The 21279-nt window shown below is 50.0% G+C and overlaps 1 protein-coding gene across 2 annotated transcripts; it reads right to left on the bottom strand.

The window, feature by feature from the left end:
- Positions 1-22: 22 nt before the first annotated feature.
- Positions 23-21269, bottom strand: CC2D1B (coiled-coil and C2 domain containing 1B). Of its 2 annotated transcripts, XM_027537259.1 has the most exons (25): positions 21148-21269; positions 19487-19573; positions 17892-18036; positions 16740-16843; positions 16240-16398; positions 15676-15801; positions 15321-15480; positions 14958-15139; positions 14726-14801; positions 14518-14628; positions 14309-14439; positions 14024-14096; positions 13687-13823; positions 13145-13262; positions 12890-13062; positions 12375-12500; positions 9628-9686; positions 9428-9544; positions 8976-9049; positions 8779-8837; positions 8533-8584; positions 7988-8087; positions 7740-7830; positions 6484-6613; positions 23-834 (listed from the first exon to the last, which is right to left on the bottom strand). In XM_027537259.1, exons 2-24 carry the CDS (start codon positions 19550-19552, stop codon positions 6485-6487), a joined length of 2568 nt encoding a protein of 855 aa, XP_027393060.1. In that variant the 5' UTR covers positions 19553-19573; positions 21148-21269; the 3' UTR covers positions 23-834; position 6484. The 2 variants fall into 2 exon arrangements, with proteins under 2 accessions (XP_027393060.1, XP_027393061.1); XM_027537260.1 differs by lacking the exons at positions 23-834; positions 21148-21269 and adding an exon at positions 19100-19383 and having other exon boundaries at positions 3787-6613; positions 19487-19572.
- Positions 21270-21279: the final 10 nt, after the last annotated feature.

The following is a 21279-nucleotide window of genomic DNA, read 5'->3' as shown; positions in this document are numbered from 1 at the left end:
AGGGAAATAAAAAAATGAAGCATCAGTCTTGAACTCTTTATACAGAATTGATGTAAAAAGGACAGTTTCACACTGATCTTGTCCCAGATACATTACAGCAACCTCACGAAGTCACATTTAGGTATTTTTCCCCCTAGATTATTCATGAAGTGAATCAAAGACCCAAAGGATTCTCTCTCTTCTATCCAAAGACGGGCGACTTGGTATAAATGAGGTCACTTGAATAGTAAAGCCAAGTTCAGGTTCTCTCAAGACCTGCCAGACTGAATGACAGACACCGAACTGGACCTTTCTGTGAAAGCTGACAGGTTATACCCAAGACGTTTCTAGTTAGAGTACACACTAGAGGCATTTTATTTATTTTTGGCGTCCCCACATGGCTTACAGGATCTTAGTTTCCTGACCAGGAACTGAATCCTGTGGCCTCGGCAGTGCAAGTGCCAGGTCCCTCCTAACCACTGGACCACCGGGGGCTCTCCACATTGGAGGTATTTTTAAAAATACTTTATTGAGAAATAATTTAAACTTCCAGGAAAGTGGCAAGTTACACACACACACACACAAAACACCTATGTATGCTTTACCCAGATTCACCTGTTATTTACAGATTAACTTGTTGGCTTTATCAGTGTTCCTTTCTCTCTCCATAAAAAACTGAGGCACTTAAGAAGTACATTGCACACATTAAAGTCCTTCACCCCTAAGTACGTTAATGCCGACTTCCTACAAATAAGGGTATCCTCATCACCACGGGACAGGCTCCACTTCAGGTTGACACTTTAACCCAGCGTCTGTCCAGTAACGTCCCTCACAGCGTCCAGTGAAGCTTCCAGCCTAGATCAGACATGGTAAGTTTCTGTCATGACTCACCTTTTTTTTTTTATGTCATTGATATTTTTGGTGAATATAGGTTCCTCCAACTCATTTAACATAAAATGTCCCATTTTTAATTTGGTTGGTATTTCCTCAGAATTAGATGAATTATGCATTCTTGGCCAGAATCCTACCCAAGTGATGTTGTGTCCTTCTTGGGACATCACATCATGGGTCGCTTAGGGATATGTCCTTGTGCCCCTCATTGATGATAAATTTTTACCTGGTCAGGGTGTTGTCTGGTTTCTCCACTGGATATTCCCCTCTTCGAACAAGTAACTGGTTTGTATAGAGATACTCTGATCATGTGGAGATCTTACTCATTGAAATGTCCCCTTAGATTTAGCATTCTGATGTTTCTTGCCTGAATAGATCTTTTACTATGATGGCTACAAGACTGTTCAGTTCCAGCACTTCTTGTTTATCAGTTGCACTTGATTTACCTGTAAGCAACACTCTTCTTTATATGTGTGTGTGTGTGTGTGTGTGTGTGTGTGTGTGTATGAAAGTTTAATGGTGGTATAGAATCCTCCTGCAATGCGGGAGACCTGGGTTTGATCCCTGGGTTGGGAAGATCCCCTGGAGAAGGGAAAAGCTACCCACTCCAGTATTCTGGCCTGGAGAATTCCATGCACTATACAGTCCATGGGGTTGCAAAGAGTCAGACATGACTGAGTGACTCTCACTTCACTTTCACTTTAATGCCCCTATCTAATTTGTGTGTGTGTGGCTGGGGGAGAGGGGTGTGGCCGGGGGAGAGGGGTGTGGCCGAGGGAGTGCTGCACTGCACAGCATGTGGGATCTTAGTTCCCCAACCAGGGATTTGAAATCGCATCTCCTGCATTGGAAGTATGGAGTCTTAACCCCTGGACTGCCAAGAAAGTTCCCAAAGCCCTTCTTTCTTATTTATTCATTTAATTAACTTTCATTATGGACTTGGGATTACTCTCTGAATGGTTCTAATTCATTATTTAGGTAAGGTCCCACATCCTTGTAACATGCTCCTGTTTCTTAACACTTCCTTTTCTGGCCTAAGAAGATGCCCCAGCGCCATCTTGTGCTTACCCTGTCCCAGCCTTGGAATCAGCTGGGTGGTTTTTTTTTGTGGAAGTGGTATTAGAAGCCAAGATTTGGTTTTACCTATGACATAATGTGATGCATTCTGATCATTTTCTCCTTAATTAAAAATTTATTTTAGTCAGACCAAATAGATTTCACAACCCAGTTTGAAAAACACTGCTGTAAGGCAGCTCACTTCCTTGTCACTGGCATCGTCTAAAACCCCAGGCCAAGCGGGAGGCTGGTCCCTCTGCAGTGAAAGCACAGCTCCAAGAATCTCTGAGAAGGTAGTACAGGCCTGAGGCAGTGACAGGCTGCTCCCCAGTGGCTGGAGCCAGGCCTAGTACTTGGCAGTTACAGGCTGTGGAACTCCCTTTAGGTTAGCAGCTGTTTTCTGAGGCCCAAAGGTGTCTGTTGTTTTTGTTTAGTCGCTCAGTTCTGTCCAACTCTCGTGACCCCATGGACTATAGCCCGCCAGACTCCTCTATCCATGGGATTCTCCAGGCAGGAATACTCGAAGAGTGCCATGCCCTCCTCCAGGGGATCTTCCTGATCCAGGGTTGAACCTGCATTGGACTCTCTACTGCTGAGCCACTGGGGAAGCCCAGGGTTTATCCCTCTTCTGTTGGGGCAGAGGGGAAAATTCACACTCTACATCTGCCTCTTCATAGGCTTCACTGATGGTGGCTACAGAGGGCTGGGATTGTAACCTTTCCCATAGACAGGGAGCTTCCAAAGAAAGAACGGGTGCCCACTGAACACCAGCTTGTGAGGACCAAGCCCTGGACTGTCACCCCCTAAAGCTGACAGGCGCAGGATGCACTTGTTAACAGGCGTAGTAGGAACTTGGGGTCCAACATCCAGCTTGGTCTAAACTGGAGCTTCTACAGGGGCTGGCTCTCTTGGTTCTGTCCTATAGGCATGACCTTTCTTCCTTCTCAGCTAAACAGACCTTGCAGTTGTACACGTTTCTTCCAGATCAGTGCAAACCTTTATATTCTAAGAACAGACTCTGGCCTTGCAGAGTTGGGTCCATTCTCAATTGCATAAAATGTCCTTTATATTTAATGAAATCATCTTGTGGAATTGGACATAAGATAGCCAAGGCTAGTTTACTGTTTTCCCTTGTTTCACTTTTGTTTTTGTACACTGTATGCTGTATAGAACTGGAAACATCATGTTTCTAAATAAGGCAGATTCTTCTATAATGTAAACTCAGATTGAGATATAGAGATCCTATAATGAGGAACAGAACTGCCATTCTGATAATACATTTTAAAAAAATTACCAAATTCTCACCAAATGCTAGGCAATGTAGTTTCTCCAGTTTTTTTAAATCAACATGTATCTGAGCACCTACTGGACTCTTGTTGGTCAGTCGCTCGGTCATGTCTGACTCTGCAAGGCCATGAACTGCAGCATGTCAAGCTCCCCTGTCCTCTAGTATCTCCTGGAATTTGCTCAAATTCATGTCCATTGAGTCAGTGACACTGTTTAACTATCTACTCCTCTGTCACCACCTTCTCCTCCTGCCCTCAATCTTTCCCAGCATCGGGGTCTTTTCCAATGAATCATCTCTTCACATCAGGTGGCCAAAGTATTGGAGCTTCAGCATCAGTCCTTCCAGTAAATATTCAAAGTTCCTTTCCTTTACAGTTGGTCTCTAGGGCTATAGATAAACTGAACTTTGCCCTGTGTAAGTTCCCATCTAGTGTCTTCCCTCATCTACACTGGTTCCTGACTGCTGGTGAGCTCCTAATTTCCAACTAAATTTTCTTCTATCACAACTAGTCATTTGGGGAATAATTTATGCATTTAATGCACTTCAGACAGTAAGAAATCTGCTGAACACTGTTTCTAGAAAAAGTCTGTGATAGTTGTTTGTTTTAATAATAATGCTGAAATAATTTTAATGATGACGGTAATGGGACTTGGAGGACTGTAACGTAGCCAGAAGGGAAAAGGAGCATAAGAATGAGAATGTCCATTTTAGAGCTTGGGAAGCTGAGGCTGAGAGAAGGGAAGAATCCATCTGTGATGGAACTGAACCAGATGCGAGCTCCCTGGCGCTGCCTTCTGCCAGCCTCAGCCCCACAGTTTCATCTTCAAAGCAGCTGCCTCAAGGGGTAGAAGAGTGTTTAAAAACTGCCCACAAATATTTGGAAAACAAGCACTCAAAAACTGGGAAGCAACAATGTAGGTTTCAGAATAGAACCGTGAGAAAGGAAAGTAATAAAATGCAAACTAGTTTGCCCTTTAATTGTGAGCAAGACTTCCTGATTCTAAGATAAATTCCTTCCTATTGTATTCAGAAGAAAGTATGTCCTATACAATTGAAAAGAAATTTTAAAATTTAAAAATCATTTGGGCTGTGGCTGGTTCCCAACTGCCCACAAGTCACTAATCTGCACTGCTGAATTGCTGAATTTGGATAAATCTTAGCACAAGATGAGGCTGGGCAGGCTCCTCCCATGCCAGTGACCCCTGCATGCCTGGGCTACAACAAAGGCCTTTTAAGAACCTCAGTCTGTAAGTCCAGTGGGCGGCTTCGCCTTGCCTCTCTCAGCCTGGAGGTTCTGGTTTCCAAAAAGCAAAAGGCAGTGAAGCAGAATGAAACTGAACAGGCTATGATGGGAAATCTTTGAACCACAGAGAAAAACTTGTTATCCAATTTCTAACAGACAACTGAGTTTAGACATTCCTGGTACTGGTCGGAAACTTCAAGCACTTCTTAGCACTTACAAACCCTGAGAGGAAGACTAGGTTGAGTCAGGAACCTGCTTCGGCTTCCCTCTCTGCTCTAGGCCACCTTATGAGGGCTGACAGCCCTCCTTTTCATTCTAGATGGCTGCTCGTATGACACACAGATACAACTGCATTTAAGTGTTAAGTCTCACATCTATGGAATTTTTAGTAAGTTAAGATCAGCCTTAAGATTAACTAGACGCTTTCTAGTGCTCAGAAGTTATCGGTGCTGTCCCTGTTGTTACACTATAAGCTCTGCTCTTAAGGGCAGGGAAGTGTGGTCCAGCTGCATCCCAGAAAAAGACGCACACACAAAAGCTCAATCCCAAACTTGTATGTTTGCAGGACTACAATCATCAGTAAGTTGAATGTATCTGCTTCATGTAGAGCCTTAAAATACTATCTTCAGGAATGCTTTGTTCATGTTTCAAAGAGAAGGGGGGTAAAGATGGGGTGTTAAAGTTTATTTCTAAGAGATGTAGACTACTGCAGTTTTGAACATTAAATCTACTGCAAATATTGATATAAATCCCTCCTTGATCTCCATCTGTTCACAAAAATAAATCCAAAGAATTTCTTGGGAAGAAATTTAGGGATTTCCCTAGGTGATTAGATGAAGAGGCAAGGCTTCTCCTGCCCTGTCTCTGAAGAGGAAGCCATAGCTGCAGTTTCTGTCAGTTAACAAATGTTACTGCCACCCTGGCTTTTAAAAAGTGACAGGGGTGGGGGCCGGGGGCGGGCAGTGACATGGAGGAGCAGGGCTTTTGTTTAAGACTTTGATGGTTATTTTGTGAGAACGTAAATCCCCTACAATGAATTAGACCTAGTTTCTTAAATAAAATCAGTTACATTTTACTTATTTATATATATATATATATAAATTTTTTTTCTTTCTTCCTCAGTTAACAGTCTTTCAGCCTCAGGTACATGGACCTAACTCAAGATAACCTTACTCTCACTTCCCACCACACAGTCCTGAACAAAAGTCCACCAAGAGCACTGGGAAGCAGGGAGGCTGCAGCAGCAGCAGCTGCCAGGAGACGAGGCACAGGCAGGGCTGGGGTCAACTGAGTTGTGTGGGCCAGGCGGCTGCTGACCACCTGCAGTCACAGAACCCCGCCCCACCCTGTGGGGGAGGGGGGTCCAGAGCACACTCGAGCTTTCCTATCCCTTACAGTTTTATCTTTTAAAGGCACGTCTAGAAATGGTGCAATTGGGGGCTGGGGCAAGTTGCAAACAGTTGATTCGCAGGGGTTAAGGGGTTGGTTACAAGGCTCCATGGCAGAGCAGTGAGGCTGTCCTTGCCCTACTCAGAGAGGGAGGGGGAAATCCTGGAATCCAGCCTGCTTTGGTAGAGGCCTGGGGAGAGGCCAGCAGCAGGAAAGACCAGAGCCGCGGTCAGTAATGCACGTGCTTAACAGGTCTTTGGTGCTTGTGTAGCAGCGTCTCCTTTATGTACACAGACTTCGGTAGCCAGCAAAGCCCAGGGGAAAAAGCTGGAGAAGAGTCGCTGGCCTGACTCCACTCCACCGTTGACCCTCTGTTGCACAAAGCACAGGAAGTCTAAACTGCAGTGAGTGTACAAGTAGATTTTCGGAAGGGATTCCTGACAACAGACCTGGGGGGGTTAACTTCCTTCCCCAGTTCTACTGAAGATGATGAACCAGCCTGAGCCCAACCCAACAGTTTTGCCTCTTGGTCTTCCTCACAGATGAGAAATTCCTGGGTTTTCTCCTTAGATACAAGTACCGGAAGGGTTCCCATGGGGCTCAGGCAGAAGTTCTAAGGGCCCAGAGAGCTGCCCACCTCACAGGCCCCTGGGCTCCAGGACCAGCCAGTTCTCGGTGACCATCTGCACATCTTGGCCACTCAAAGGCTCCCGCAGCCTCACCTTCACCTCCAGCTTGCCCCCAGTGGGCTTCCTTCCATCCAGCACCTGTGAGGACCGCGGAGAGGGAGATGGTAACTGAGAGGTGGGGTGGGGGCAGGCAGCTCCCTAGGCTCACAAGGTGAGAGAGGAGCTCAAGTATCCTGCATGTCAACAGAAGAGTCTCCATTGCAGGACAACCCCAACCTCCTGCTGTTTGGGTTCTGTGGTTTTAGGTAAGTCTCAGAAAATACATCAGTCCAAATAAGCACCAGTGCTCTGAAGTGGAGGTGAGAAATCTAGAGCTGTGCTTATTCAGTTTCCCCCACAGTCCCCTGGCAACTCCTACATGGCAACTCCCAGAAGAAATGCTCTGGCTTTAAGGCACAGCCTGAGAGCCACTGAGCCCAAACCCTTGGTTCACAGATGGCTTGAGGGCTACAGTCACACAGTCCACTGTGCAGCAAGGTCAGGACACGCCTGCCTTTTCACCCACGGTGCTCCTTCCTCCTGTGCAGGAGAAGAGGCAGCTGGAGAAAGCAGTGTCTCAGGCTCTGAAGTCTGACCAACCTCACTGGGGCTGATACAAAGCAGGCCCCATATAAGAACAACTCTCCAAGCAGGCAGAGGCAATGCAGCAGGAAAAGCCTCAGCCTATGAAGGCACCAGCCAACGTCTGGGCCCAGCTCTGCCAGAGACCCTTCTCTGTGGATCTTAGTTGCTATCGTCAGGGGCACATCCCTCTGAAATTCAGTGAGTTCAGGGCAGCTTAAGGAGTTGTCTGGGGGTGATTCCTAAGCAGACTAGCTGTGTTCTGGTAGGTCCCTCCTTGGAAATACCTTATCAACTTTATGTCCAGAGTTTTTTCTGCTTCATCATGTTGCCACAACTGACTCAACCAAAACCTGCTCCCAGATACCTAGGAATTTGTGTGTGCCACACTGACAGCCACGACCAGGCCCCTCAAGGGAGCATGAACAGCTCGGAGTGTTATGGAAAGAATATAGCTACTTCCTTTCTGACACAATGAACTTTTCTCAGACCCTCTGTATTTCATCATTTGTGAAATGGGAATAGCACATACTCTACAGCACACTTAGGGATATTTTTACAGGCATCAAAAACCTACGACAGGGACTGATACTCAGAGAATGCTGCCCTTTGCTGGCCAAGTCCTCCGGTTTGCCCATCTTACCTCCACAATCTCTCTGATCTCACACTCATTCTCTAGCCGCTCCAGTTTCAGGTGGGCTGTGCCAACCAGCTTGTCACTTCTGAAGAAGGATCTGGAAAGCCAAGAGTCAGCAGAGGACTGGACTGGGCAAGGACAGCAGAAATGAGCTGGCTAAAACCAGCACAAGAAAACTGAAGCAGGGGCAGCGGCACCAAGAGAAGCCAATCCTTCCTCCCAGCCCCTTGGCCGTGTGAGCAATGGGCCCTCACCCTTTGTGGAAGATTTCAAACTTGATTCCTTTGTTTTGAATCACTCTCCTGAAGCCCCGGTGGTTTCGGTTGATATTTAGTTTGAAGAGTTGATCAAATTCTGCAAGAGGAAAAGAAGAAGGAGGGACTTGGCTCACAGGGATCTCCTGACCACGTGGAAACTGGCCCACTTGCCTCCACTCCGTCTTTCTGCCTGCAATTCACAGCCACTGCCACCAGAGGGAGGTAGAGCATCCAAATCCTGGCTTTGAAGTTCACCTGGACAGTTGTTAGATGCAGATCATATCAAAATGGGAGTCAGGATTCCTGGCCTCAAGTCCCATTTCCACCACCTCTTTGCTTTAAGGCCCTAGGCAAATCCCTTTACCTCTCTGAGCTTCAGCTTCCCCAACTACATTCGAGAAGTAGTAGTAATACCTGCCTTCATCTCCCAAGATAAGTAGACCAAGTAAGATAATAGATCTGAAAGTACTCTGGACACAAGTGCTGCACACAGGTATCAGAGGGGGAGGGGAGGAGGAAGCAGCCCTCCTGTAGGTCCTCACCTGGAGAGTTTGTGTTTTTCACCACAGCTGTTTTGTTTTTTTGAGCCTGGTCCTAAAGCAGTGAGAAGAGAGAAGTCAGGACAGCTTGAAAAAAACAGAGATACAGGCCCAGGAGCTCTGGTTTACATCAGTGCTGAGGGAAGGGACCCCTAAAGGGGATGAGACCAAGGGATGGGGAGAAAAAGAGCACAGGGCCTTGGAAGGGAAGATGGAGCTCACAGGACCCTACTGCTACTGGAACCTCACCGAATTAGGGTAGTGGAACTCAAACCGCACAAAAGCATCCAAGTCGTCAGGGGTCACCCCTAGGAAGGAGGAGGACGAGTCAGGGTCACAGGGAGTAGCCAGGAGCCCCAACACTTGACGCAGAGGGAGAGCCAGTGCCTCCTACTGGCCAGGGCTGGAGTGTCTGGACAAGAGAGCAGGGGTGGCCCCAGGGCTACCTGGAGGGGCTGGGAGGTTCATTCCCCGGACAACAATCAGATGCATTTCTGTGCTGTTGAGTTCTGCAAAGATCCTAGAGCCAGGAAGCAAGGAAAGCAAAGTGAAGGAGAGCAGTGGGAAAAGGTTCCCTCTTCCAATGCCTGCCTATCCAGCTGGGTGGCGGCCAAGAGGAGGGTGGGCTCAGGGAGGCAAAACCTGTCTGAGTCTGAGCAGCAGAGCTGGAGTGAAGGCTTCGGTCTGTGACCCTAGTACAGGGCTCCTGCCCCAGCGACCACACAGCTCCGAGCCCCTCCTCACGAGCAGGCACCACGTCCTGCCCCTCTCCAGCCCCAGGGCCTATGTCAGGGCCAAGCCTGAGCAGCCTCACTCAAGGGGCCCAAGTCTCCACCCCTGGCTCCCAGCCTCTTGCCCAGTCCTGCATGGAGCCACGGTCTCCCTCAGGCTTTGGCACCTCACAGTCTGGAATGTCTTCAGCTCAAAGTGGTGGCTGGGAGGGTCCAGGCCTTGAGCCTGGGCCAGCTGCAGGATCTCAAGCTGCTGCTTGCGGTCTTGAGCAAGCTTCTCAAACCTGACAGGAAAAGGTGTGCACGTAAGCACAGCAGCGCTCACTTCCTGCTTCCTACCACAGCTCTGGCCCAGCCCTGCACTTACCGTGTGGTCTCGGCCACGTTGCCCTGGTGCATGAACTGCTTGGAGAACAGCAGACACTTCTGAAAACGGGGGTTCAGAGTGACTCCGGGGTCCAGAACAGGACCCAGCTAAGTTGGCCTTCAAGGCCTGACTTCTGAAAGCCCCAACCTTCTGTAGCCTCCCCCTCTCCTTCTCCAACATAATAACCCAAGGTCACTGTTCCCAAGTCCCACTGCACTAAGTTTTTGCTGTTTCCTCGACTGGGGATAGCCATTCCCCCAAATTCCCTTAGCACATTCCTCTTCTTCCTCATCACTTTATTTTTTATTTTATTTTTTTTTAAATTTTTTATTCCTTTATTTCTCATGTGTTCCCCATCCTGAACCCTCCTCCCTCCTCCCTCCCCATACCATCCCTCTGGGTCGTCCCAGTGCACCAGCCCCAAGCATCCAGCATCGTGCATTGAACCTGGACTGGCATCTAGTTTCATACATGACATTTCACATGTTTTGATGCCATTCTCCCAAATCTTCCCACCCTCTCCCTCTCCCACAGAGTCCATAAGCCTGTTCTATACATCAGTGTCTCTTTTGCTGTCTCGTATACAGGGTTATCATTACCATCTTTCTAAATTCCATATATATGCGTTAGTATACTGTATTGGTGTTTTTCCTTCTGGCTTACTTCACTCTGTATAATAGGCTCCAGTTTCACCCACCTCATTAGAACTGATTCAAATGTATTCTTTTTAATGGCTGAGTAATACTCCATTGTGTATATGTACCACTGCTTTCTTATCCATTCATCTGCTGATGGACATCTAGGTTGCTTCCATGTCCTGGCTATTATAAACAGTGCTGCGATGAACATTGGGGTACACGTGTCTCTTTCCCTTCTGGTTTCCTCAGTGTGTATGCCCAGCAGTGGGATTGCTGGATCATAAGGCAGTTCTATTTCCAGTTTTTTAAGGAATCTCCACACTGTTCTCCATAGTGGCTGTACTAGTTTGCATTCCCACCAACAGTGTAAGAGGGTTCCCTTTTCTCCACACCCTCTCCAGCATTTATTATTTGTAGACTTTTGGATCGCAGCCATTCTGACTGGTGTGAAATGGTATCTCATAGTGGTTTTGATTTGCATTTCTCTGATAATGAGTGATGTTGAGCATCTTTTCATGTGTTTGTTAGCCATCTGTATGTCTTCTTTGGAGAAATGTCTGTTTAGATCTTTGGCCCATTTTGGGTCTAAATGTCTATTTAGATCTGTGGCCCATTGCTGGCCCACAGCAATCAGAGCAGAAAAAGAAATAAAAGGAATCCAAATTGGAAAAGAAGAAGTAAAACTCGCACTATTTGCAGATGACATGATCCTCTACATAGAAAACCCTAAAGACTCCACCAGAAAATTACTAGAACTAATCAATGAATATAGTAAAGTTGCAGGATATAAAATCAACACACAGAAATCCCTTGCATTCCTATACACTAATAATGAGAAAACAGAAAGAGAAATTAAGGAAACAATTCCATTCACCATTGCAACGAAAAGAATAAAATACTTAGGAATACATCTACCTAAAGAAACTAAAGACCTATATATAGAAAACTATAAAACACTGGTGAAAGAAATCAAAGAGGACACTAATAGATGGAGAAATATACCATGTTCATGGATTGGAAGAATCAATATAGTGAAAATGAGTATACTACCCAAAGCAATTTATAGATTCAATGCAATCCCTATCAAGCTACCAACAGTATTCTTCACAGAGCTAGAACAAATAATTTCACAATTTGTATGGAAATACAAAAAACCTCGAATAGCCAAAGCGATCTTGAGAAAGAAAAATGGAACTGGAGGAATCAACCTACCTGACTTCAGGCTCTACTACAAAGCCACAGTTATCAAGACAGTATGGTACTGGCACAAAGACAGAAATATAGATCAATGGAACAAAATAGAAAGCCCAGAGATAAATCCACGTACATATGGACACCTTATCTTTGACAAAGGAGGCAAGAATATACAATGGATTAAAGACAATCTCTTTAACAAGTGGTGCTGGGAAATCTGGTCAACCACTTGTAAAAGAATGAAACTAGAACACTTTCTAACACCATATACAAAAATAAACTCAAAATGGATTAAAGATCTCAACGTAAGACCAGAAACTATAAAACTCCTAGAGGAGAACATAGGCAAAACACTCTCTGACATACATCACAGCAGGATCCTCTATGACCCACCTCCCAGAATATTGGAAATAAAAGCAAAAATAAACAAATGGGACCTAATTAAACTTAAAAGCTTCTGCACATCAAAGGAAACTATTAGCAAGGTGAAAAGACAGCCTTCAGAATGGGAGAAAATAATAGCAAATGAAGCAACGGACAAACAACTAATCTCAAAAATATACAAGCAACTCCTACAGCTCAACTCCAGAAAAATAAATGACCCAATCCTCATCACTTTAGCAACCAGACTTGCAGGCAGCCATTCAGATAGATACACCGAAATATACAAATACTCCTCAAACACGTCTTTCTCCCATCTTCAAGGTAATTCCCCCTCCACTCTGTTGTTTGAAATTCATAGCCTGGCAAGAGGGGTAGTAATCATCCTATTTTACAGATAAGGAAAATGTGGTTTAGAGAAGAGAAATTCCTTACCCAAGATCTCACAAGCCAGTAAGGTGAAGAGCTAGAATCGGAACCCTATCTTGCCTTTCGCCAAGAAGAGGCTATGGGCACTGCAAGGGGAGGACTGACCTCATGTTGCTCCAGAAGCATTTTCTGTAGCTGGGCATACACCTCCTCAGCCTTCTGAGAGAGTCGCAGGTCCTCATGGTGGATCAGGATGAAGTCACCCTCCTCATCCGTTAAGGGTGAAGGTACCTGTCCAGGTCACAAGGCCCCTCAGGGGCCCTCAAGAGTCAAATTACTCCTCTACTGAGCCAAACAGACCAGAAATCTAAACTAAATGTTTCTCCAGCTTCCAGCAGCCTCAAGTGATGGGAACTCATTGCCTGCCATCCTATCCCAGTGCAATGCTCTGTTTTTCACTGGCCTTGCCCGGCCTGGTCACCTCTCACCACAGGCAGGCCCCCGGGGCTCTCTTGAGGTCATGTGACAGGGAGACACATAAGCAAAAGAGTTCTCAGCTGTCACCACATCCTATTCAAGTCCCCCCTCCTCCAAGCAACCTTGTTCACAGTCCTGCTCATCAAGACTGCCACCCACCTCTCTGCCCGAGAAGTCCTGCTGCTTAACCAGGCGACACTCACCTTGGAGAGGTCCACAGGGTGGCCAGCTCGCACCTGGGTGATCTGAGCCTCGAGGGATTTGGCCACCCGCAGATGGGCTTTGGCCTGCTCCAGGTCCCGGCCACGCTTGGCCTGTAGGGCTGCCCGCTGGTACTGCAGTTTCCGTGCCTCCAGCAGGGCCAGCTGCTCTCGTGCTGGAGGGAGGGGACACAGGTGAGAGCCACACCGCCTCTCACTACAGCCTTCCCTCCTCCATCCCTCTTCTCCCCAACTCACCAGATGGACTCAGCACCTCCTTAGAACTCGAGGTCTTGGGCTCAGGCAGGGACCGCGAAGAAGGGGCGAGAGGCTGTGCTGGCTTCTTGGCCACTGGGGCCTGGGCTGGGGGCTCATCCTGCAGGTGCCCAGGAGGCTGTCACAGGGGTTCTGTTCCCCACCCTGGCCATGGCAGCTCCCTGACTCAGGCTCTCTTTGTAACACTGTACTACTCTCTGTGTGACCTGAGATGAATGGCTTTCTCTCATGGACCCTAGAGAATCTTAGAACCAGAAGTCTCAAAAGTTCTCTGCACTAACCTCCCAATGTGAGAGAGGAGGGGAAAGGGGACTGAACTGGGCTCTGAAGTCAGAAAGACCTTGGTCTGAATCCAGCTCTGTTAATTCCTAGCTGGGTGCCCTGGCCCAAGTATTTTTCTCTATAAAATAAAAGCAAAAATATCTACCTTGCTGGGCTTGTTAGTACGGACACCAATGTCTGGGTTTACCCCTCATCGGCTGTTTCCCCTACCAGTCCCTGGAGTCGTGGGCCCTCAGCCAAACCTTGTTGTTATCCTCCTCTTCCTCTACTGGGGCTGTATCTTCTGCGGAGGCCAGTTTCTGGGCAGCTGCTAAAGTAGCTGCCATCATATCCTCCTCAGTAGCCACGGTGGGCTCCAGGCCAGGTATAGGGGGGAATCCTGCAGGAGAGAGACACTGGGAGAGGGTTCAGGGAGCCTTGAGGATGCATCAGGCTGCTGTGGGTCCTACTGGGGTCTTCCTGGGCATGGCTGGGATGGGTAGTTCCCCCAGGGTAGAGGCTGATGTGTGAGAAATCATTTCTCCCTCCCCTCCATCCTGCTCAGAGACCTCATGAGCCCCCAGGCCAAACCCCACTTACCTGGAGGAACAGGTAACTCGGCAAAGTCAACTTTCCGTCCCGCCCGGTGGGCTCGAATGGCATCTTGATATTGCTGCAAGAGAAGGGAGGGAGGGACCTATGGTGGGCAGCGGTCACAGGCTCCACTCAGGCAAGAGGCAGGAAGAGGAAGATGAAGACAGCAGCCCCAGGAGGAAGGAGAGCCCTGAGACAGCAAGAGCTCCAGAGACACACAGACAAGATGAAGACTCAAAGACCAGGGAGCAGACGGACAGCAGCTGGTCAAGGAGGCAGGCTGTAGCCCACCTTGGCAATGCGCTCGTGCATCCGGGCCTTGCGCTCATCCCCACTGCCCCGCGCTTGGGTGCCTGCCTCGCGGTACTTGTTCAGCCTCTGCTGCAGGGCATCCAGCACTGTCTGTGGCTCAGCAGGGGCCACTTGAAAGGAGAAAGGAGACAGTATTAGCTCTGCCTGCCTCCCCCCAGGTCCCCACTCCACAGTGTCTCCAGGCCTACCCGGGGCTGCTGGGATGTCAGAGGCCATCACTGGGTGCATTTGCTCCACTGCCGGGGGTGCATCGGAGGGCGCTGTCGGGGCTTGGGAAGCCTGTGGAAGGGGCTTCAGGTCTGGGGAATCCAGAGCACAGGTGTAGGTATGGGTAGGCGTGCTTGGCCAGCCCCAGCCCTAGCCTGAGCAGGCTGCCCCCACCACCCTGATACTGACCCTCTGGTGATGGGGGCATGGCACTCAGGTCCACAGGCTGCCCCTTCTCCAGGGCCTCCAGGACAGCAGCAAATCTCTGTGGTAGGAACAAGGCGGGAACATAAGCCAGGGAACCCCAAGGATCTGGGCTGAAAAGCCCCCGCAGACCAGTCTCACTGAAGCTTGGCCGGGTCACCGCTCACAGCTGTGAAATGAGGGGCTGGACACAGGGCCTCCGAACCAGATGCCATACCTTCCCAACCCTCATGAGCTCTCGGGCACGGTCTAGGTCTCCAGCCCGCTTGGCATTCAGAGCAGCCACTTTGTACTCTCTCTGCCGGGCCAACAGCAGGGCCCGTGGGTCCGGGTCTGAGTCGGGTGGGGCAGAAATACCAGGGCTGCCCAAGAGGCTTGTCTCAGGCTGGGAGGGGTTATCTATGGAGAAACAAAAGAAAATATCAAGGTCAAAGAAGGTTTCCAGTGCCTCCAGGTCTGGCCAGCCCGAGAATGTCTTACGGAAGTTGTGACTGATGGCCACAGACAACGGCAGGATGGGGAGGCAGGCCACGGGCCCTGACCTTGGGAACTAGGCCAGGACCTGACTGTCTCCAGATACCTGGCTCCACGGAGGGGGCAGCTGGGGGTTCTGCTTCAGGGCTCTTGTTAGTTGTTTCCTGGGGGACCAGGGGCCTCCTGCCCAAGGCCACTGGAGGCGGGATCTCATCCTCACTGATCTTTTTGCCTTTCCTCACAGCAGCCAGCTGGGACTCCAGTGTCTGAGAGAGAAAAGAACCAGAAACCTAGCCAGCCACCACGGACTGCAGCCTGCTCAGACAGGCCAGGGGTCCTTCACCTCCACATTCTGGTGGAGTGGCTTCCCCTCTGCTGGACCAAGCTCCTCTGGTGCTTCACCCTTCACTACCCTCAGCCTCACTCCTCCCAGCGCTGGTGCCCAGCCGAGCCCAACGCACCTTCAGGCCGCGCTCACAGCGCCTGGCTTTGGCCGCTTCACCTGCCTCCTTAGCACTGGCCGCGGCCTCCTGGTAGTTGCGGATCCGATCCTCCAGCAGGGCCTGCAGCCCCCGGGGCCCTCCAGCCTGTGAATACTTCAGTTCAGGGCCTGGCCACTCCAGGGCTAGGCCCCTGCCACTCCCTCCTTGCAAGGAAGCTGCCCCAGAACACGAAGCACCTGGATTCAAGGAGAAGGAGGGCCTAAAAGCCTCAAGGTGGGGGACAAAGACTCAATGGAGAGGTCAGAGGCCATGTCAGAGGCAGACACAGAGGTCCAGACAATCTGTGGAGGCCGGGAAATGGCTGTGGGGGGTGGTATGGGAGAACAGAGAGGCCTTTCAGGCCGGCAGCCACCAAGGAGTTTCTCGTGCTCAGTCTCGGCTTGGGGCAGCTGCTGGAGGAGGGTGCTGGAAAGGGTTATTACTGCAGCGTTCCTAGACAAGCTGTGCTCCATGTGTGTTCTACACGGGCATATAGGCACAGAGGACACAGCCAAAGGCACACTGGAGACCTCCAGAACCTACCTGAGCTGCTGGGACTGGAGCTGTCAAGAGAGCTGCTTGCACCAGGGGTTCAACGTTTTCCTGTTCCTTCTCCTCCTCAGGGCCACCCAGGCTGGCTGTCTCATCACCATCCAGGGCCCCAGCCTCCTCATCTGTACCCAGGACCTCCTGCAGCTCCGTCTGGGGAGACACAGATCCCAAGAGTTGGGAGCCTCATGATCATACCCACAACAGGACCTGAGAATAAAGGACACTCCTCCAGCTGTATTTCCAAGCATCACTCACTGTGCCTGAAAATCCCCTTTACCAGAACACTCCTACACCCTTCCAATCTGATCAGGGACAGCCCCCAAAACAGTGAAGCCTCTGGAGCTGAGAATCCCCAAGTACAGAGCTCAGATGTCAGGACAAGGGCCCAGGAAAGGCAAGGCACTGGCTCAACATCAGCACACAGAGGGACAGACCCAGGCCTCCTCCACAGCTTGACCACAGAGCCCCCGACACCAGCCTGGCAGACGCACCAGCAAGTCTGCATCCTCCTCCAGCCCTTCCTCCTCTTCCTCTTCTTCCACATCCTGCATGCAGTCTGCTGCCAACTTCTCGATGTGGGCCATAGGCAGGGGGGCTGGGGGAAGAGGGTCACAGAGGGTCAGAGCCACAGAAAAGGTTCCCGAGGAGTGGAGGATGGTCTTCAGTCCACTGCACTGGCAGATACACCTAGGTAGCTTCCTTCCACAGCCACAGTCCCACCTCCGCAGGGAAACGTTTCCAGGCCCTCCAACTGGCATCAGGCTACTGCCTTCTCAGCCCTTTTACTATGGCAGTTATTCACAGACATAGCCATCCGTTCCCCCTAGCCACCTTTCATACATGAAGATTTTTAACATCTGAGCTTCCCAATGATTCCACAAAATAGGGAATACTAGGAATTCCCTGGCAGTCCAGTGGTTAGAACTCTGCACTTTCACGTCTGAGGATCCAGCCAGGGAATTAAGATCAGATATGCCGTGCAGCACAGGTACCACTCCCCCCGCCCCAAAAGTAATATTATCCCCATTTTACATACGAATAAACTGAGAACTTTATTAATTTTCCTAACATTGCAATCTTGGTAAATAGCAGAGCCAAGATTCAAACCCAGGCTCATCAAACCCAAAGCAGGTTTGCACTGAGAGAGAAGTGATGGCTATGGTTCTCCCAGACCAGTCAGTCCCTTCAGGGTCCTCTCCTTGCCCTTGGCTCAGGGACATGTGGGATGGGAGACGGCTTTCTCTGAGGGCTCCTGGTTCCCTCTGGCCTCCCCCACAAGGCTTCAGGTCTCTGTCCTCTTCAAGCTGGGCAGGAAGATACCACTTATTTGTTCATTTGATACAATTTCTGTGCACTCATTGTGTGACCGATTCAGTCTGTGCTGAGTCCCTAGCCTATACCAGGCTCAGAGACTCCAACTGTCCAAAGGGAGAGGATGCAACCCAGGAAGGAGTGAGCTCCCCACATACAACACACAGGCAAGTGAGCAGAACAAGATGGCCTCTCAAAGGGAATGCTGCAGAAGGGACAGGAATACCAGAAGGACCAGGTGATCTGGGCGGCTCCCCGTAGCTGTGAACAAAGGCCCGTCCAACCACCTGCCTGAGCCCACCTGGTCCCAGCACCAACTGTGGCAAACTCACCCTGCCCCTTGGGTGCTGGTTTCCTGCCTGTGGTCCCTGCTTCCCCAGTGAGGGCCAGCAACTCTGCCTCCAAGTCCCCGTCGTCTTCAGCCTCCTCCACCCCCAGCAGCACGTCCTCGGGGCTGAACTCCACGAAGAGCCCGAGCTGAGAGCAGAGAAGGTTTCTATGAACCATACAATGAGGAGAGAGTGGAGACTGGCCCAGGAGTCAATCCACAGGAGCTAAGCGGCTCCCTGTGGGGCCTAATGTGCAGAAAGGGAAACCACAGCCTTCCCTGGGACACTTATCTCCCTGGTGACTCTACAAAGGACCCAGTAAGATGACACTGCCATTACTACTACTAACAATAACAGAACCAGCTGCCAGGCAGGGTACCTGGCAGCCTACGTGACTATCTTAGTTAATCTTCAAAATCCTGAGGTAGATCCTATTTCCTTTTAAATTGTGGTAAAACACATGTAACATGAAAATTACCATCTTAACCATTTTTAAGTGTAGAGTTCAGTGGCATTAAATACATTCACACTGTTGTATAACTATTATCACCATCTTGCAAAACTGAAACTCTACACCCATTAAACAATTCCCCCATTGCTCCTCCTCCCACCCCCAGGGTAACCACTACTCTACTCTCTGTCTATGAGTTTGACTTGGAGAAGGCAATGGCAACCCACGCCAGTACTCTTGCCTGGAAAATCCCATGGACAGAGGAGCCTGGTGGGCTGCAGTCCATGGGGTCGCGAAGAGTCGGGCACAACTGAGCAACTTTACTTTCACTTTTCACTTTCATGCACTGGAGAAGGAAATGGCAACCCACTCCAGTGTTCTTGCCTGGAGAATCCTAGGGATGGGGGAGCCTGGTGGGCTGCCGTCTATGGGGTCACACAGAGTTGGACACGACTGAAGTGACTTAGCAGCAGCATACTACCTAAAGTGGGTCCTATTTTTATCTCCATGTTCAGATGAAACTGAGACAGCCCTGTAAGTGTGGCAGGGCTAGAATTTAAAATAAGATCTTAGGGGATTTCCCTGGCTGTTCAATGATTAAGACTCCGTGCTTCTACTTCAAGGGGAGTAGGTGTGATCCCTGGTCAGGAAACTATAATAAGATCTCACATGCCACAAGGTGCAGCCAAAAAATTTTTAAAATAAATAAATGAGGTCTTGTGACTTGAGTCTATGCCCTTTATCCTACCACCACCCTTACCTGCTTCTTTTAAGACAGTAACAATAGGCTAAGAAGTCTCAAATTTGGGCCCGAAAGAAATAAAGGGAGAAAGTGAGCAGGCAGATCCAATGAAAACACCCCAAATTTTGGTGGTTCCTGAACTCTCTGGGTCGTTCACATGGAGATGGCCATTGTAGAAGGAAGCCTGGGTTGAAACACAAGAGGGTTCAGGCCTTAGCTTCCACATGTGTGTGGCAGGGGCTGGTCCAGAGGGTCTCCATGGGTTCTGCCAGCTTCAGGAGGCACGGCTCAAAGTCACTAGACTTAACAAGGAAACCACAAAGGTGACCCAGTTTGCCCAAATTGTCAGAGACCCTTATCCTCAGACTGACTCAAAAGTGAACGTGAAGGAGACTATATCCATACCTGCTTGGCAGCTGCCACACCCTGGCCACTGGCCTGAGGGCCCTTCCGAGGTCTTGGCCCTGGCATCTTGGCAGCCTGGATACCTGTCTAGTGGGGAGTGGAAGAAACTCAGACTGGAGTAGCTTACAAGCCCGGCCCTCCAACAGGTGTGGTTAGTAAACTCCCAATTCAGAGAAAGAAGGCAATGCTTAATACGCTTAACATCCAAGGCTGAAATACCTAAGCTGGAAGTACAACACTGAAGCAAGCAACAGAGAAGATGGAAGGGAGGGGACCACCTAGTAATACCGTTAAGAGGGGAGAGTGGACACAATCAAAAGTCACTGAACTGATTTAATCTGGATTAAACCCAAGAGGTTGAGTGGTGAGTGGCCTAAGAAGGCAGATCAGGGACATTAACTCCAGGTACAAGGAGGGTGTAAAGCTTGGCAGGATTCAGAAAGGCTCTAAAACTGTGCTGTTAAGCATGGTTGCCCTATGTGGCTGCTGATACTTAAATTTAATCAAGTTAAAGTTTCTGTCCCTCAGTTAGTGGCTACCATGGGCCAGCACAAATAATGAACATTTTCATTACTGCACCAAGTTCTACTGGACAGTTCTGCTCTGGAGAAATCTGACTTGGTATTCTAGTTCTCTCCGAGGTCTCACAACCATTCACTGGACCTACTATATGAGACCTTGTGCTAGGCACCCGGAGGGCAGGAGTGAATGTGACATACCCTCAGCTCTCAACGAACATTCACAAGGTGGAGAGCCCCTTACCACTGGACAAAACCCAAACAGGGATGTGCCAGGCGCCACGCCTGCCCAGGGCCGGCCCTTATCCAGCAGAGAGAGAAAAGGCTTCTTGGAGAAGGTGATGACTGTGCTGAGTCACGAACATGTTAAAGGGGAGGAAGGGGAATAGGATTCCAAACATAGGGAACAACCTGATAATGGTTCTGAGGTGACAATAGCTTGACTTGCACAGGGAAACTAAGCTGGGATTAGTGCGGCATACAGTGTGAGACAAGCGAAGCTGAAAATGTTAGCAAGGGGCAAATGAGAAAAACTCTGAAGCCTAAAGCAGTTTGGGCACGGTTCTGAAGGCAAAGGACTTGAGGGGATGAAGTCGGCGATTCAGAAACATGCCCCCTGGCTGCAGAAAGGACGGAAGGAGGGAGGACGCAGGCTGGAAGCCGTCTCGACACCGAGGATCGTGAATCGGTCCCGGCGAAAAGGGGAGAGGCTGAGGGACCGTGGGGGCCGTGTTGGGGAGGGAGAGAAGTGGACCGACTCCACAGTTAGAGGGGTACCACCAGCAGGACTCGGAGATTAACTGGCTGTGCGCGCACTGGAGGAGGCGCTCAGAGTGACTCCAAGGCATCAGATTTCAGTGGCTTGGGTGTACGGCGGGTGGTCAACTGAACGGGGGACACGAAGTGAGTGGGTCGGCGAGACCCGCCAAGTCTGCGGCTCCGGGGGCACCCGACTGGGAGCAGTGGTGCTGGACCCAGACGCAGGCTCTGGAGAGAGGAGGGCAGGGAGTGCGCAGGGGAGGCGAAGCCGGGAACCCCACTCCCGCGGCAGGACGCGCCGCCCTGCCCAGCCCTGCCCGGCCGCCTCCATCTCCCCCGCCGTCCCCTCCTCTTCCCTCGCCAGAGGGCGGGTTCGCGGCATACCTCGCGGCGGATCCGATACCGACCCGGGCCTTCTCCCTCCCGGTACCGCCCAGGCCTCCCGCGGCCCCCGGGCCGCCGAGGCAGCCGTGACAGGAAGCGCCCCGGCGGGAGACGCCTCGCGCCCTAACACGT

The sequence above is a fragment of the Bos indicus x Bos taurus genome, chromosome 3, assembly GCF_003369695.1.
Source record: "Bos indicus x Bos taurus breed Angus x Brahman F1 hybrid chromosome 3, Bos_hybrid_MaternalHap_v2.0, whole genome shotgun sequence".
Classification (NCBI taxonomy): Eukaryota; Metazoa; Chordata; class Mammalia; order Artiodactyla; family Bovidae; genus Bos; species Bos indicus x Bos taurus.
This window is presented reverse-complemented; position numbering and strand designations above follow the sequence as displayed.

Bases quoted from the DNA above. Each gene is read 5' to 3' on its own strand.
- CC2D1B (XM_027537259.1), bottom strand. From the start codon at position 19,552: ATGCCAGGGCCAAGACCTCGGAAGGGCCCTCAGGCCAGTGGCCAGGGT. The intron at 16,844-17,891 runs GTGAGTTTGCCA...CTCTTCCCCCAG, and splicing joins ACCAGCACCCAAGGGGCAGG to CCCCCCTGCCTATGGCCCAC. The intron at 15,140-15,320 runs GTATCTGGAGAC...GTTTCTCCATAG, and splicing joins TGCCCCCTCCGTGGAGCCAG to ATAACCCCTCCCAGCCTGAG.